The 18,051-nt window shown below is 40.4% G+C and overlaps 1 protein-coding gene across 7 annotated transcripts in view; it reads right to left on the reverse strand.

Moving 5' to 3' along the window:
- Positions 1-943: 943 nt before the first annotated feature.
- The window catches only part of SEPTIN5 (septin 5), a 71,888-nt gene continuing 54,780 nt past the window's right edge, over positions 944-18,051 (reverse strand). For 5 of the 7 annotated variants that reach the window (XM_066603493.1, XM_066603495.1, XM_066603494.1 and 2 more), the window contains 3 exons: positions 15,229-15,258; positions 11,968-12,070; positions 944-6,784 (listed from right to left, as the gene is read on the reverse strand). In XM_066603493.1, the coding sequence (XP_066459590.1) occupies positions 6,728-6,784; positions 11,968-12,070; positions 15,229-15,258 (190 nt within the window). In that variant the 3' untranslated portion in view covers positions 944-6,727. The remainder of the gene's footprint in view (positions 6,785-11,967; positions 12,071-15,228; positions 15,259-18,051) is intronic. The other 2 variants (XM_066603492.1, XM_066603491.1) reach the window with 1 other exon arrangement.

Raw genomic sequence — 18,051 nt, forward strand, 5'->3', positions numbered from 1 at the left:
AATTGTGAACATGGAGCTTTTTGTGCAGATTTCATGTATAGCTGCTTTAAGACAGCATAGGGGATACCTTTATGATCACTGAAGTCTTTCTGCTGAGACCCCCACCAATCCCAAGAATGGGGTCCAGTGTCCCCCTCCTGTTCACTGCAGACTTATTGCATCCCCACAGTGAGGGGGGAGATTGAATGAAGCAGTGGCGGGGTACGTGCAGTGATGCTTTATTCACTTTCAATGAGACTGTCAGAGATTACAAAGCGCTCATTAATTTCCGCCAGCCCCACTAAAATGATTGGAGCGGTGTTCACGCATGCTTGGCCAGCACTCCATTCACTCAGACCTCACTGCAGGTATGGAAAGCATCCTCACAGTGACGAAAAAAGGGGAACATGGGACTCCTGTTCTCAGGATCGGTGGGGGTTTCAGCAGCGAGACCCCCACCGATAATAAAGCTATCCTCTATGCTGTGAATAGGGGATAACTCTAGATTGTGGGATAACCCCTTTAAGGAATTCTGAGTTTATAGGAGGGTTTCCTGTTCAGTACCCTGTTATCCAGAGCAGAGTAGCTACAAAGCATGTCTCTCTGTCTGGAGGATCCAGCAGTTGATTTCAGTGACAAACCGTGCAATGTTCTGTTTGCCCTGTGGTGGCGCTGCAGGAAAATTGAACACTTACTGCCATATTCTCCCAACAGATTACAGCTGATCAGAGGGGATCTATTCTAACAAAACTGGATCTTATAAAGCAGACAACCACGTTTAAGGCAATTTGCGCTAGCCTTAGTACAGCTCTTCACAGCCTTTGCATAATTCCCAGGTATTTAGCCTGTTTCGATTATTAATTGCTATGGTCAATTTACCAGGATCGCTATTTGTCTGCGTCCAAGATAAGGTAAAAAGAAGAACTGTCTGCAGGTCCAGCATACTACAGAACAGACAGGCGCATATCTTTTGTAGGTTTATTAGGATTCTCAGGTTGTAAACATTAATTACAGCAACAATCAGTATAACAAAATAATCACTGGGTGGATATGCACTGTAGGAGGAAAGTTACTTTTAGACAGTCGTACAGAAGGGCACAGGTTCCACCTTACATATAAGGTGACAGAGGCACCAGATTAACAGGCAGTGGGTTTGCTTACCCCTTATTTCCCTACAGAAGCTGAAGCCATAGGCGATGATGAATCAAGGCATCAACTCGAAGAATGTGGATTAAGTGTCAATGGTATTTACAAATATGAAAAAGTGTGGAAGTTTCAATAAACATTTCTTATCTAATTTATGACCTGATGGGCCTATTATTCTGCAGGAAGCTGTTCTTACAGATGAGTCTGGAAACTGAAAAATACACCGATGAGGAATAATAATAGTCTAATAATGTTGAAGTTAACAGGGAAGTCCTATTACAGTAAAATTCCTTTAGTACACCAGACCTGCCAGATTCTGAAATATTTGCACTCATAGAGATGAGTAAATGTCCTCTCACTGAGTCAAAGACTGCAGAAAAGACAACGGAAGCCAAAATACGGATGCCAAGGAGATACAGACAGATCTAAAAAAAAATGGAGGTAGACCTATCAGAATTGGCTCAAACATCAATCAAGCTTACATGTTAGGCCACACTCACATGGGCTGGCGCAATCGCTGCGGAAATTCCACAGCATTTACAGTACAAGCCATGTGGAGGGGTTTAAAAAATCTCCTTCACACGGTGCGGAAAATTCCTCAAAAAAATCCAGTGTTTTTGAATAACACTGTAGGTTGTAGATCTGCATTATGTCTATTTATACTTTGGGTTTTGGCTGTAAAATTCAACCCTTGGAATACAAGTGTTGAATCCCGCAGCAATGATAAACGCAACCAAATCTGCACCATTTAGGCGCAGAATTGGCTACTGCATTTTCCAGCCCAATTACTGCGGGTTTTCCATTATGCAATGCCCACAGTAAATATGCCACGTGTCAAGGTACCCCAAAAAAGCAGCTCCACAATTCGCTCATTGGAGTCTTCTAGTTTGTTCCATCCAGTTTTACAAGATCACATACTGTGGAGAGTTTCAGAAGACTGGTGGCGGTGTGAAGGAAGTTTACTGTAACGTGCACAAATAAGTTGTTCTACTTGAATGGCTGCGACATCCACTCAAGACGGTCATACACATTGCACTACTTGCCCAAATTATTTTCTACCAATTTAATAAGTTATCCTAATAGTGGGTGATTCAACAGAAGTTTTTATCAGTGTTCACCATTGTTTGCCGCTAGTGGGCAGTAGATTTGGGAAGGTATCTGTTGTTTGCATCACAGCCCATAAAAAATGTCTACATCATAAAAATTGCATCACTTTCAATTAACCCAGTCACACTATTGTAACCTCCTCAAAGGCCAAGTTCACACAGGGAGAGAGTGATAACTCCGATAACTGTGCTATAACGCGCTGTGCACCTCTGTGTCCATCACATGACCAGGACCGATCTTTATCCCCTGGAAATAAACCATGAATATTCAGATTAAATAACTGTTAAGCAGAGATCCTGAAAACCACTAAAAACTTGTACAGAAAGTATATTAGAAAAAAACATAAGTTTTCATTATAAAAGGAATAAAATGTATTTGCTGAAACTAGAATACCCCTCTAAGACTTGATGTACACATGCAGTTTTCAAGGCATTTATTAAAACACAGGGCTGGGTACAAAATAAAGAAATACAAGTTTCTCTTAAAGGGGTTGTCCAAGTTCAGAGAAGCCCCTGTCACTGGGTTTCCTATGGTATAAAATAACAGATAAGCAGTTACCTGTCTCCGCTCCTCCTGCTGGCTTCAGATGACAGATGTGACGTCCCATAAACATGGTGCAGCAGCCAATGGCATTGCTCAGCCATGATTGTTAAGCATGGTCATGGGCTGCTGCAGCTTGTTTGTAGATGGGCTCAGTATGCAAATGATGTCACAGACCGGAGACCAGAGCTAGAAGACTAGCAGGGGAACGGGGACAGGTAGGTAACTGCTCATTTATTATTTCATAGAATGGTATGGGACCTCCAGGGTCATCGGGTCCAACCCCCTGCCCAATGCAGGATTCACTAAATCATCCCAGACAGATGTCTGTCCAGCCTCTGTTTGTAGACTTCCATTGAAGGAGAACTCATCACCTCCCATGGTAACCTGTTATACCATAGGGGACCAGGCGACAGGGGTTTCCCTTAACTTGGACAACCCCTTCAAAAGCTATGTACATCTTTATACTATTTTCATTAAACAATTTGTTTTTGGAAATGAAAACTTTTTGTAATTGGCTTTCATTAAAAAATTCAGACTGTTTGATTTCTAGGCTTGTATTGTTTTCCAAATCACTGAAGACTGCAATCTCAGCAAACTTTGTCAGTTAGAGTAAACTGACAGCTCCTCCACTGTTGTGAACATACATTCACTGTCTTTCCTCCGAGATATTACAAAGGACTGTGTGATAGTGCTAGAGAATGAGGCAGATCAGAGCAGAGAAAGCTACTATTACAATGGGCTGTGATTCACTCCTGATGAATTTTCTGCCCTTATCAGTAGTGAGGGGGAATGGACAAACAGCTACTCGGAAAGAAGATCGAGAGATAGCTTTGTAGTATTGAGTGGACGTGGTTATTCTACATAGCCTCTAAAAGCGGGAGAGGGAGCTGAGCTTGTGCACTGTCATGAAAGAGACCAGATGATCAGTGCTGGGAACACCCAGCCAGAATCTTGAATGTGGGTGAGCCTGCAAACCACGTATGATGCTTTCTAAATGCATAAGAACAAAACTCAATGCAAAAACAAAACATAGGTGCTTATTTTTTTCTGCAGGGACTTAGTAAGATATGTGTGTATTGATTTTTCATGCATAAAGGTTTCCATAGCCTTCAATACCTTTCCTTTTCATGCATAAAGGTTTCCATAGCCTTCAATACCTTTCCTTCTTTCTTGAACCACTGCTGTCTTAAAAAGACTATTTTGAAAACTGCATGTGTAAATCGAATTTATTGGGACTTGTAATAGCATATTGGCCTCATAAATAATCAGGTGCATTTTTTTTGTCTACAATTTCCATTCTTGTCTTTATTTATAGATATTCGCTTTGAACCCAAGTTCCTAGAAAAATGGTTAGATAAATGGCACCAGATATCCTTTGCTATAGAGATGAGTTAGTGTATCTTGAGGTAACAATTTCTTAAAGGCAAGAATAAAACAGACAATAGGAAACTGATGGGTGACAGAGCAATATAGTGTAGAACTAAAACCTGTAACTGCATAGTACAGAGACACTTTTATGCGAAGAGGTGAGGAGCAAATGTCCTTTGTGTATAAAGTTTTTAAACCTCCTGCAAGGCAAATACATTTCTGTCTCTGTAATTCCGCTATGATATAAAACGATGGCTAAACAATGTGCATATAGGAAATGATGTGCTATAAAGCTCTCAAATCCATAAAGTGGCCATCCAGTCTAATGAAAAATGGCCACGCCACTTCTTTGACTACCCGATGCACGCCGTGTGCCACCTAAATCCAAACTGCAATCCTCACTAACTGCACATAAATTGGCAAACCACAAAATAACCATCTACCACTGTACTGTCATTATGTAAGATAATGCATGGCCCACGTACCTTTAACTAAATACTTGCAGGTGACACCAGTAAGGAACGACAAAATACCTCTGTAACAATTAGTGTGTATTCACACGGGCAGATAAGGAAGATGGCTTTTGGTCTTCACTTCCTAATCATTGTTATAAAAACTTAATTAAAGGGTCTGACATTGATTTACAGGAATGCTGCCATCCAATAGGTGGCGCTACAGAGATATTGTTCCAACTTCCTTATTTGCACATATTTCCCAGAGGAACAACATGGCCTTATAAGTCTCCTCACTCACCTCCTAGGTGTCTCCACACAGGTGCTCTCCTTAGGGAGAGATAATACCCTTCTTGATTCATACGGGCAGGCAATGTGCCACACAGTTAAAAAAAACATTCAGCAAACTTGCTTGCGTTTGACAATGCAGTTTTTAGCCATTCAGATTCTCAGATGAAACATTCTACCTCAATGTGTTACACCTGTACAAACTGTGCAGCCGAAAACGTCTTCGCAAAACAGGGTAAACTGGCTGTATATCATGTGTGGTTTGGGATTTTGACCATGCAGCACACTACCTGCCTGTGTAAAGGCACACTTTTCTGCAAACTCTAGGCTCTCAACCCCGCAGTAATGTGCCATGGAGAACTTTCTTCTCAAGCCCATCCTGCGTTAGATGAGAAACAGCATATAGCAAAGAAAGGAAAACCATGTATTCATTCTGCAATCTACTTATGTCATAAGATTAAATAAAACGCTAAATGCGAACGAGCTCTTAGAGATCTGATTCATAAGTTTACATAGACTCAGCTGAAGCAAAGAGCTATAGGAATGGGAGCAGCCCCCATCTGTAGTGCCAGAATGATAGCGATATGTTTGGTCCCTCCCAGCTGGGGCCGTAAATAAAGTAAAGGCCATTTTATGTTCACTGGAAGTATGAAGAGTATTGGGAGTATGAAGGCTGCAGGTGCCCTTTAGAATTTACTGAACTATGTATGGTATTTAGTAAGGCAAACACCATATTATGCACTCATTAATAACATGGTAGACGACTCATCACACAGTATTTGCTTAAGCTATGAACTACTGAAAGGCTGTATTCAACACAATGATATCGCAAGAACTGGAACAATATTTTCTTGGAGAAGACATCCCAAAGAATAAAGTGTAACTCTAGGATTTCAATCTATATCAATGTTCAGCACTAGCACCACATCCCGACTGAATCACCACCGTCTAAGGGTACCTGTACAAGCTTCAGGTGATCCATATGCGGATCACTGCTGATTGCTGGACAGCAGCTGGACCGCCGAGTGAAACAATAAGAAGTCCAGGTGCTGCCTGGCAGTTACCGTTGATCTGCATGCGGTTGAGCAGATCAATGGTGGAGGGTACGGGCACCCTAACAGATCTAAGAGAATGCTAGAGGGCTTTATTCCCTTTCACCTGCACTTAATGATGCCATATAATGAATAGATGCTTAGAAGACCAGTGTAAGCTCTGTGCATCTCGTTGCACTGCTGTCCAGGCAATACTTCCTCTGGTGCTCTCTAATTAGCAGGTTATTGGTCAAGTAACTGTGAGTAAACATCAGTACAGCAAAACAACAAAAAAAGAAGTCCTGAGTCCAAGAAACTGCAACACTGTACAAATAAAAACACAAGCTTCTTGTAAAGCAAGGGGTGGTGTAGGTAGAAAACAATTAATGAGCCGCCTCCCTTCTCAAGAAACATCCCTTCTGTGTTAAGGATAGAGCCTTGTGGAAGATGCAGGATACATAGAACTTATCACCCAGTATGTCCATGGGTGCTGTTTCCAATACATGTTTGCAACAGTCCTGACAACACCCCAAGAGATGGTTACGCTGCAAGTTATTAATGCACTGGTGATGAACACGGCTCTAAAAGACAGCAGACTTTAGCTTGATATGTGCTTGGCTCCTTGAAGGGATCTTCTGGAGAAACATGATGAGTCAAGAAGAGGGAGGAGTTCATACTGGACGGGTATTTGAGGACAATAAATAAGATACTGCAATCAGTCCATGGGTACCACATCCATCTCCAAACTGGTCCTTGAAGTGACAGGTTGGGAAGCAGGAAATGTGAGGGGTAAGTGCCATCGGGGTGGGATGCTCACTGCTCTTGTATCTGCTGCTGCATTTTCTGCAGCATTTCTTGCATTCTCCGCAGCTGGAAGGAAATACAATTGGATAACATGAAGACAAGGACATTAATCATTTCTACAGGACTTATGGAAATTTGATTAAAAGGGTTGTGCCAACATTGAAAGGTATTCCCTATCCAGAGAATAGGGGATAACGTTCTCATTGGTGGGGGTCTGACTACTTTGGTCCCCACCGATCCCAAATACTGGGGTTCCAAATACATTTGCATGAATGGAGAGGCAGTCAAGCATGTGACTGACGCTCCATACATTTCAGTGGGACTGCTGGAAATAGCCAGGTTTAATTGCTCAAAGAGATTAATTTCTACAATGCATAAGAAGCATGGATCATATATCTAAAACATCATCTTACTGAAGTTTTGAAACAGGCTTAAGACTACACGAAAGCCTCAACTGCGCATTCACATTAGACAATTTTCAGAAGAAAATTTCGACCAGATCCACTGGCAATCTAATTTGTATTGGCAAGATATTAATATGTCCCTTGATGTCTGCTGTTGGGGAAGAAATTCAAACTCCAATATGCCCAATATTTAGTTACCCCCCCCCCAGAACAGTGTGGGAGAAGTCAATAACTCCCTGCTCCATATAGCAATAAGCAAGCACCATTGGCCGATGCAGCCATTTATGTTTCATGTTTATGGGGGAGATACTGTAGCTGTTCACTTACCAGCTTTAAGGTACTTTTACACGGGCCGACAGTCGCCCACCTGATCGCTCAAAACAGCAGTGCAAAACGCATGACAAGTGAGTGAGAATCTCTCACTTGTAAGGAGTTGCTTGATCTTTAACTCACCTAAGGCTAAGCGACTGTCGTCCCATGTAAACAAGTAGTTGTTCATCTATGAGCGACTGCTTGTTTACTCTCAGAAGGGCGGTAAAAACACAGAAGCGATAATCGTTGGGACGGTGTTGGGTGCTTAAATGCCGACCATCACCCTGTGTAAAAATACCTTTAGTCCTATTGCCAAACAACCTTTCAAGGAATTTTTCCATTGTTTTGTCCTCTAGGAAGACAGTAATCTTTCCCTACTTAGCAGAAATAACAGATTTACAAACGGATGGTGTTTAGTCTAGCAGTTATACCTAACTTACCCTATTAATAAGCACTTTTGCATTGGCTATTTAGTATCAAGATAAGCAATAAATTGTTACAGCAGCATGTAATGCATGTCCATGAGAAGCGTAAGGGTACGGCCGCATGTAGGGTCAAACGTCATAGCATAGGCACAGCATCTTACAGTATAAGCAATGTGAATGAGAGTGCAAGAACTCTCATCACACACTGGGGAAGAATTCTGCAACAAATTGAGCTGTAGTGCGGATTTTGAATCTGCAACATGTCAACTGATTTTCAGCACTGATTTCACTCTCTGCAGTGTAAACGGTGAAATCTACAGCAAACCTGCAGGACTTTCACATCAAAGGAAGTTATAAAAAGTGCATCATTTGGTGCACTCTTTTCCCTAACCACCCTCATGAAATTATATCATCTGTTGCAAAGATTCTCGGAGATTACAGGCCTGAAATAAAACTTCAAAAAATTAGAGGCCTTCCACCTCAGTCTGCACCAAAGGTAGTGAAACTCCTCTAACTTAACCTTGATGCTAAGTGGAACACCGAGTGCCCATCGTACCTGAGGGTACACGCACTCCCCTCTTGTTTCTTCCCCATTTGAGGCCAACTATCCACGTATTATTCACATCATTACGGGAAGACCAGCATAGATGGTCTAACGTAACAGTGTCTTGGTTGGGAAGGATTGCCTCGGTCAAGATGAACGTTTTACCCCAACTGCTTTATGTCTTTCAGGCTCTAACCATTAAAGGTAAAATAGATTTACAGTATGATTTACTGATTCATGGATGTTAATCGTAAGAATGATCCAACACAAGCTTTACTGAATGCCCCCATTCCTGATATTCGAAAAACACCAAATGGTTAATTTCCTATATCTTTTGGCAGCTACAATGGCCCAGGCCAGGAGTTGAAAGGCTGGTTCCAACCCCATAGGGCTGGTTAGGAATAAATATGGGTGGATAATGGTTAACGAGTGGTGCATGATACTTTATCCACAATAGAGGCAGTCTGGTCCCCTTGGATAACACACATGGGGAAATCTCTAATCGATCCCTAAACTGAAGCGAGTTATCTCAAAAAGATGGCAGTCTTCAAGTTCTCCATTATCCTTCCCTCCCCGTCCCTTCCATACCTTTGTATGTCTCTCCTTTGTGCGTCTTATGTTGACTCAATTACACTTTTGTTCGCTCAACCCCTTTGACAAAGGTAGCATCTCTCATGTCTCACCTGTCTTTATAATGCCAACATTAAGGGTTTGAATTCTTAAAGGATCTCCTTTTTTTTTTTTTTTTTTTTAAAGAAAGAGCACCACTCTTGTCCTCTAGCTGTATCTGGTATTACAACTCATTCAGCCCCATTCACTTGAATACAAGCTCCAGGACTTGGACAAGTATTGCCATTTTGAGAAAAAGAGAAATCTTTTCTTATCTGATAGAACACCTTTAACCCCTTAGTGACAGCCCTATAGTGTTTTTACGTCCTGCTGTTAAGGACATGTATAGAGGGAGATAGCGCCGCTCTCTCTCTCTCCATACAGCATGGGCGTCAGCTGTTTATTACAGCCATTTGGCCGATCACGGCTATTAACCCTTTAAATGTTGCTGTCAATTCTGACAGCTGCATTTAAATCCCCCGAACGATGTTCGGGGGTCCAGTACGGCCCCCCCACGGTGAGATCGGGGGAGCTGTGCAGGTGTCATGGCAGCCGGGGGCCTTCTGAAAGGGCCCAGGGCTGCCTTCGCAGACTGCTTATCAAGCCATCCCCGTGGGGTGGCTTGATAGACTGCCTGTCAAAAAACAGTATGACGTAATGCTATAGCATTACGTCATACTGCAGGAGCGATCAAAGCATCGCTGGTTGTAGTCCTCTAGGAGGGCTAAAAGAAAGTGTAAAAATAAGATCAATAAAGTTTTAGTAATTATTTTTTTAAAAAGTAATAAAAGTTTTTAAAAAAAACCCTTTTCCATATTTGCAATAAAAAAATCTAAATAATAAACAAAAAATACGTGTTTGGTATCGCTGCGTCCATAAAAGTCTGATCTATCAAAGTAATGTATTATTTACCCCGCACAGTGAACGTGGTCTGAAAAAAAAAAATAAAGCACGCCCGAAATGCACTTTTTTGGTCACCCTATCTCCAAGAAAAACTGTAATAGAAAGCGATCAAAAAGTCAATTGTATGCGAAAATGGTACCAACGGAAATGACAGGACGCACTGCACAAAATGAGCCCTCACCTAACTATGTCAACAGAAAAATAAAAAAGTTATTGTGCGCAGAAAATGGACACAGAAAATAAGTTTTAAAAATTAAATATCTTAAAAAAATACAAGTACTATGCAAAAAATATATATATATATATAAATTTGGTATCATAGTAATCGCACTGACCCATAGAATAAAGTTATCGGTTCATTTTTGTTGCAGTTTGTGCGCCATAGAAACAGGACGCAACAAAAGATGGTGAAATATCGGGATTTTTTTCCGTTTCTCTCCGCTTAGAATTTTTAAAAAGTTATTCAGTACATTATATGGTATAATAAATAGCACCACTGAAAAATACAACTCATCCCGCAAAAAACAAGCCCTCATACAGCGATGTCGATGGATAAATAAAGGAGCTATGATTTTTTAAAAAAGGAAGTAGGAAAAAACGAAAATGGAAAAAAGCAAAAAAGCTCCGTCACTAAGGGGTTAAGTTCAATGTCAATGCATTTAGAATATAAATAGACGACAATAAGACATATTGTCCCCTGGCTTCCAATGTTTCTCTTCATGTACGGTCATCTTCAAATCCGCACCATGTACTGCATGATTTTTCTACACTTATTCTCCAGTTTCAGGGTTTGTTTTCAACCCTTTCTTGAGGACCTGTACTGCAATCCAGTCTTCAGCCTGGTCTTTTAGGCCAGGAATTTACAGCACTGTGAACCAGTGTGCCACCTAGTGGAAATACGTACAAACTACAACTTTCTTAAATCTGAGTTGGGTTACAGTATAAAGTTATTTATCTTTTTAAATCTATCTAAGGTCACAAGACCTCAGAATAAAAGCAGATTAATCAACTATGAAAGTGACATCTCCGAATCATCAGAGGCCCAGCGCCTATGAGCTAATAACGTTAGTTTATGGGAGCTCATAGGAGCTGATAAAGCCTCTTTAAATGCTACCATTCATATACGATGGCCATGCAATAACGTACACAGTATCTGGAATAAAATCTAACAATTTATACATGAGGTCTTAGGGTCTAATATCCCACTGTCCATCCCAACCTTTTAGTGATAAGCCTGAACACATGCCTTTGTTAACTTTATGTTGCTGCAATATACTGTCACATACTATTTAGGGTATCAACTGAATACACTGGTAAATGTCCAATGGTTTTAGGATGCATGCTTATACATGGAGATCCTCTGAGCTATGGTAATCCAGAAGGTGGATGAAATTAGGTTGTTTGAGAAGATAAACACTATTATGTCTGATATTATGGACCATTTTGAGAAGGTTTAGGTAGCATGGATATCCTCCATGCTTAATGCTAACCTCAATTACTACCTTAATTTGTAATGGTTTTTTCCATGTGATATGTTACATGTTAAATTAGGACTATATATCACCATTTACAATATGTATACGTTTAACTGCGTTCGTTAATTCACTGACTATTATTTCCCACTATTCTTTTCCACATTTACCCTTTTGGTAACTAATCACACACGGATACCAGCATTTTCTCATTGTGTATAGGTCATGTTTGCAATTCTCTCTTTCTACTAACATTAATTGTAATTCAATAATTCCCAAAACCTAAAAAAATGTAAAACGAGACACTGAAATCTCCAGGTCTTCTGTATCTAGTGTAGAGAACAGACAAGTCTTATATACTCATATGAACATTCAATTAACGAAAGTTACGACAAACGCAACCCTTATAAACATAAAAAATGAAAGTCAGAATAGTAACTTATCTAAGTAGGCACCAGAATAACATTTATAGTAGGTTACATATTAGTAGGGCTGATCTTACAGCTTCCTAATCTGATCACCTAGCCCAGTTCAAATGAGCAATTTCCAAAGAAAAGCCTGGGGGACGCAAACCACGTACCTCTTCGTCCTTCATTTTGATAAGTTTCTCTGTTTCCGCGTCAGGTGTTGGCAGAGGAAGGATCGGAATGGGGCTCTCTATCCTGTTGTCCTGAGTCAGTTTGCTGCAAAAGACAAAATACTTATGTGTATTAGCAATGAATAAGAATTCTCTAGCCATTATTATTGCTTACATATCATCTTCACTGCATGAAGACTATCATCTCCCAGTTCAATACATATACCTGATGATTATTGTTGATGGCGATTCTTCTGTAGAAACTCATCCCAATAGGCAAAGCTTTTCTATACAAGATACATTTTGTGCTATAAATGTACCCTTTTAAAGTATCTATACAACAGCCTTTACCTTTATTCTAACTTTACTGTATAACAGATCTCTCACCAGCAGGTGCCCCACCATACTTGATTTACATACTGCCAGTAGTATTAAGCCACTAGGCTGTGTTCCCATGTGGCGTTCCTCTACTGTTCTATGACATTTTTGATCTGCATGTCAATTGCTTATCAAAAATACTGCAGAAAACCACATGCAATTTTACAGTGAAACACCACGGTTTTGAGATGTGGTTTATAGCCGATTGGCTTCTGCAGGTGAAGCACGATTGGTTGAAAACTGCAAATGAGAGATATTACAGGGTCTCAGCAGCGCCACTTATTAGAAGGCTTGAAAATGGAAAGGTTGGAATATGAAAATCATTTTTTGACACCACACTCCATTGGAAGCTGCCTTCTACTTTTTCTGATGACCTATTAGAAAGTGACTTTCCTACAAGTCAATGTCTGACATTTTAATAGGCCTTCTAACATGGCTGGGAATACAAGCCAAAACCAGAGTCTTGGCTGGGTGAGAGGCCAACGATGTGAGATTCCCAGACACGTTAAAAGGTCTGATATTGACTTGTAGGAAGGCTACCTCAGCAGCACCATCTGAATGCATTATAATAACTGCCATTTGCATACCAAATTTTTCGGAGGAGCATCGCTTGGCCTTTTAAGTTTTTGTACATTTTATAGGTGCTCTCCATCAGGAGAAACTACCCATCCCAACCTGTTGTGCAATTAATATGCAGATCCAGAAAAACACGACGTGGGAACGCAACCTTAAAAGTGGGTCTTTAAGGACCTTAATATTGATGAACTATCCTCAGGATAGGTCATCAATAGTTGATCGACAGAGGCCCACATTGGAGACCCTTGGTGATCAGCTGTTTCTGGGCCAACTGTCATTATGAACGGAGACGGAAGCTGATAATTCCATTCGCATTGCAGAAGCTCGGGTTAGTAATTTCAGGCACAGATCCCAATAAATTGAAAGGGAGCTGTGCTTGCAATTACAAAACCAGGCCACTGTAATGCGGATGGAGCAGTCAGCTTCCATCTCCATCCGTACTGACAGTGGGCACCATAACACCTAAATGCTGTGGTTCCCAAGCATGGAGCCCCACAGATCAACTATTGATGACGTATCCTGAGGATAAGTAATCAGCATTAATGTCCCAGAAAAGCCCTTTAAAGTACTGAACATACACTAATCAGCCATGTCATTAAACCCGTGACCGGTTAAGGAAACAACAACATTGATTATCTCAGGCCAATGACACTTGTCAAGGGGTGAAGTATATCTGGCAACAAGTGAATATTCAGTTCTTGAAGTTTTTGTGTTCAAAGCAGAATAAGTGGGCAAGTGTAAGGATCTCAGTGACTTTGACAAGGGCAAAATTGTGATGTTTGGAAGACTGGGCGATAGCATCTACAAAAAGGCAAGTCCTATGGGGTGTTCTGGATATGCAGAGGCTAGTAGCTACCAAAAGTGGTCCAAAAATGGGCAACTAGTAAACCAAAGACAGGATCATGGGCTCCCAAGGCTTACTGATGTATGTGGGGTGCAATGGCTAACCCATCTGGTCCGATCCTACAGGAGAGCTACTGTAGTACAAATTTTTGAAAAAATTAATGCTGGCTATGATAGAAAGGTGTCAGGACACACAGGGCATCGCAGCTTGCTGTGTATGGAAAAAGGTGGCCGGATGTGACAAATCACCATTTCTCTTAAATCATGGAGATGGCTAGGTACATGTGTGTTGCTTACCTGGGAAAGATTCCACCCAGACGCATTATGGGATGATGCCGAGTTGGCAGAAGCAGTGTAGTGGTCTGTGCAATGTTCTATTGGGTAACCTTTGGTACTGGAATCATGTGGATATCACGTTCATGTGTACCACCAACCCAAACACAGTGCACAGACCAAGTACACCCCTTCATGGTAGCAATATTCTCTTATAGCAGTGGCCCCTTCCCTTCAACACAACAATATGTCCTGCCACTCTGTAGAATTTGTTCAAGAATGGTCTGAGGAACATGACAGAGTTCAAGGTGTTGACTTGCCCTCCAAATTCACCAAATCTCAATCTGATCAGGTATCTGTGAAGTGTTCTGGAACACAAGTCTGATCCATAGAGAGACTCCTCCTGACATCTTACAGAACGTTGAGGACCAGCTGCTTAGATCTTGGTGCCAGATACCATGGGACACTTTTAGAGGTCTTATGGAGTCCAAGTCAAATTTGTATTGGCATGAGGTGGACTAACACAATATTTAATGTAATGGCTAATTGGTGTATTTTTCACTCTCACAAAGGCCCTGCATAGGGCACAACTGCATAAGGTGCTCAACCAAACACTTACTCTTGGGATAAAACAGAAAATTCTGTATAAGACAGAAACCAAGTACTAATAGTCCTATGTGAATCCCTGCAAGTTATTCCAGAAGCAGGAGGCAGACAGGAGAGAGTTAGACCATGTCCAGATGTAAAGGAAATGCAACATTTTCAGTGGGGAGTCTGAAAATCTGCAACAATTCACAGTACAATGCATGAGGATGATGCTATTAGAACCCCATCCACACTTAGAGGAAAAAATCTGCGGAGTAATGAGACCATGCTGCAGATTCTTAAATCGTTGGCATGATCTTTCTTTTTGTGGATATGCTGCCACCATTCAAAGCTGAAGAGGCTGAAGCAATAGACAGTGCGGTGAGGTGATGACATCACACAGCTGCTAAAGATGACATCATAAGGGTTACCGTCATTTGTGGCCATACTGCTTACATAAGTGTAGGAGAAACAAATATTCAGCTTAAAAGTATGAAGAGACACCATATTAGTAAGAACCCGAATGTTTTATAAAACCGCCTTAAAACATTATACAATATATTATGTGAACGTTCAGCAACAAAATGTGACTTTAAGTTTAACCCTAACCTTTCTGCTGTGTTCAAAACTTCTTCATGCCTTTAAAAGACAAAAAGTGATAAAATGTAATAATTCAGACTTGAATAGGTACCACACTGTGAGTTAATAGGATTATAAGGTATGTTACTGTACAGGCTCTGTGAGTACACAAGCGTTATTATGTAAATGGTATTGAAATCAGAATTTATGACCTATGGCTTTCTTTGCACACAATGGGGTTTACCAACCAAAATGAATAGACAGATCTGGCTTCTTAACATCTGCATAGTTCTCAGGCATGCCCTTGGGATCTTATATCCACTGGTGCCAGCAGCTATGTGCAAGGGCATTAACACAACGGCTGTTTCACATTTAAGTGAAATATTCTGCATCCGATTGTTATCTTGTTCTGTGCATTCATAACCCAAACAGAGGGCAGAATTGGCATTGTGCTATTTAGCCCTGTGACTTAATGGCTACCTGTAAGCTCTTGTGAGACCCATAAGATACAGTTATGGGCTCATGGGAGAAGGGGCACTGATCGGAGGGGGGGGGTGTCATTTTTATACTTCCCTTCTTCCCCATTCCCCCGCTGTACAAACTACAGCTTGTTGCATGCAGCAGACTCCTTGAGCGCATGCACATAATGAGAAGACTACTCCCCTACATCAACCAGTATTGTCTTTGCGGGTACACAGAGGGGAAGAGGGGAAGGAGGTAAGTATACTGCAATTTAGCACCCTTTCTCCTATGAGACCATAGTTTTTGTTTATGGGGTTCACAGGGGTGACAGAATTCCTTTAACCCCTTAAAGATGTGTCCCTCTTTATTTTTTATTTTTGGATTCTCCTTCCCACTTTCAAAAAAAATCACAACTTTTATTTTTCATTAATGTAACTGTCTGAGGTCTTGTTTTTGGGAGGACAAGTAGCATTTTCAAGTGGTACCATTTAATGTACTGACAAACTTTTAAAAATTTCTAAGTGGAGTAAAATGGAAAAAAAACACAATTCTACCATCTTTAGGAGTCTTATCTTTACAGCGTGCACACTGCAGCTAAAATGACATGATGACTTTATTCCATGGATCAGTACAATTACAATGATGACAAATTTATTTATCTTTTTTTTTGCAGTACTACTTTTAAAAGATTAAATATCTTTAAAAAAAACTACATTTTTTTTGTGCCATCTTTAAACCACAATATCTTTTTTTTTTTTTTTACTCTTTTCGTCAATGCGGTTGTGCAAGGACTCCTTTTCTATTGGTTTCATTTTGGACTAAATATGACTTTGATTGCTTGTTATAAAATTTTTTCTTTAAGACAGGGTGACCAAAGAAGCGCAATTCTGGTGGTGTGTATTTTTTTATGTTCACTGTGTGTTATTTTGATAGATTAGATTATGGACATGGCGGTACCATATGTTTAGGCTTTTTTGTTTTGATTCTTTTCTATAAATATGGATAAAGGAGGGATGAGCTTTAATTTTTTTTACAATAATAAAAAAAGTTTGTCCACTTCTTTAACTCTTTTTTCCTAGTCCCTATAGGGGACTTGAACTTGTAATTTTTTGATCACTTATAACACATATTGCAATACTTCAGTACTGCAGTACATGGTATTTCTGCCAGCAAAAATGTATGTAGACCTGGAACCCTTCAGAAGGCTTTGCGCTGCCATGAGAACCGAAATGGCATCTTGCAATCTCATCTCGTGGAGGCTGTTCAGAACATCCGAACACGGATGTGGGTATTTAAATACAGCTGTCAAAGGACAGTGGCATTTAAAGTGTTAACAGCAGCAATCAGCGTGAGAGCTGATCACGGACCCCACACCCAAGGGGCATACATGTACGTCCTGTTTTAGTGCAGTATAGGCATGTGAAAAGATTGTGGCTATACTGCACTAAATATCGTGTAAATGGGTCAATTCCAGCTATTTGACTTAGCTTATTCACACGATCCTGGGTGCATGTTATCCAGCTCCCATAGGAGCCTATGGAAAGCACACACCAAAGATAGGTCAGTTCCTATCTTTTCACGCACCATGGACTTTAGATGCGAGCTTTACAGTCGCATGTTCTATCTTTGTTAGGTGTGCAAATTTAGCGCTTCTAAAATTCTTTCATGTGAACACTTCTAAAGGAAACCATTAGTTCTTATAGAAGCGCTCTTTTCACGCGCCTCTAATGCATGTAAACAGCGCTTGTGTGAACGAGCCCTAAGGGTGAAGTGGTTAAAGATGTTGTCTAAGATTAGAAAAATTGGTTTGCTACTTTTTCTGGAACCAGCATGTATGGAATTGTAGTTGAGCTTCAGTCACTTGAACAGAGGTAAACAGCAGGAAGGCCCTAAACGTTTTTCCCAGAGCCCTTGGAAGAATTGGCCCTATTGCCAACTCTATTACCAAACCTTAATTAGCATATCAGATATTCAAGTTGTATACCGTGTTCACATAGCGCAATTCTGATGCATTTCTTGGACCAAAACGAAGAAAATTATAAAATAAATACTAATAAATATATAAATATATATATATATATATATATATATATATCTGTGTGTATGTATGTATATAAATTAGGCCAAATCCTGGGTTTGGCTTAAAAAAATGCATCAAATCTGCAGGGTAAAAAAATGTAAGTAATATGACAGTGGGTTCACACCGGAGTTACGACTTTCAGTCATTATTTCGTCACTCTGTTCCATTTTAGGAGCAAAGAATCGGAATTAAAATGGAAGTAAAAGTTTCCATTTCTCCCCAATGGATTAAAAAAATAAAAAAAACAAAGCAAACGGAAAGCTTTCAGTGTGATGTCGTTCTTTTAGCTTTCAGCTTTTTTAACGGAACAA

The sequence above is a fragment of the Eleutherodactylus coqui genome, chromosome 5, assembly GCF_035609145.1.
Source record: "Eleutherodactylus coqui strain aEleCoq1 chromosome 5, aEleCoq1.hap1, whole genome shotgun sequence".
Taxonomy (NCBI): domain Eukaryota; kingdom Metazoa; phylum Chordata; class Amphibia; order Anura; family Eleutherodactylidae; genus Eleutherodactylus; species Eleutherodactylus coqui.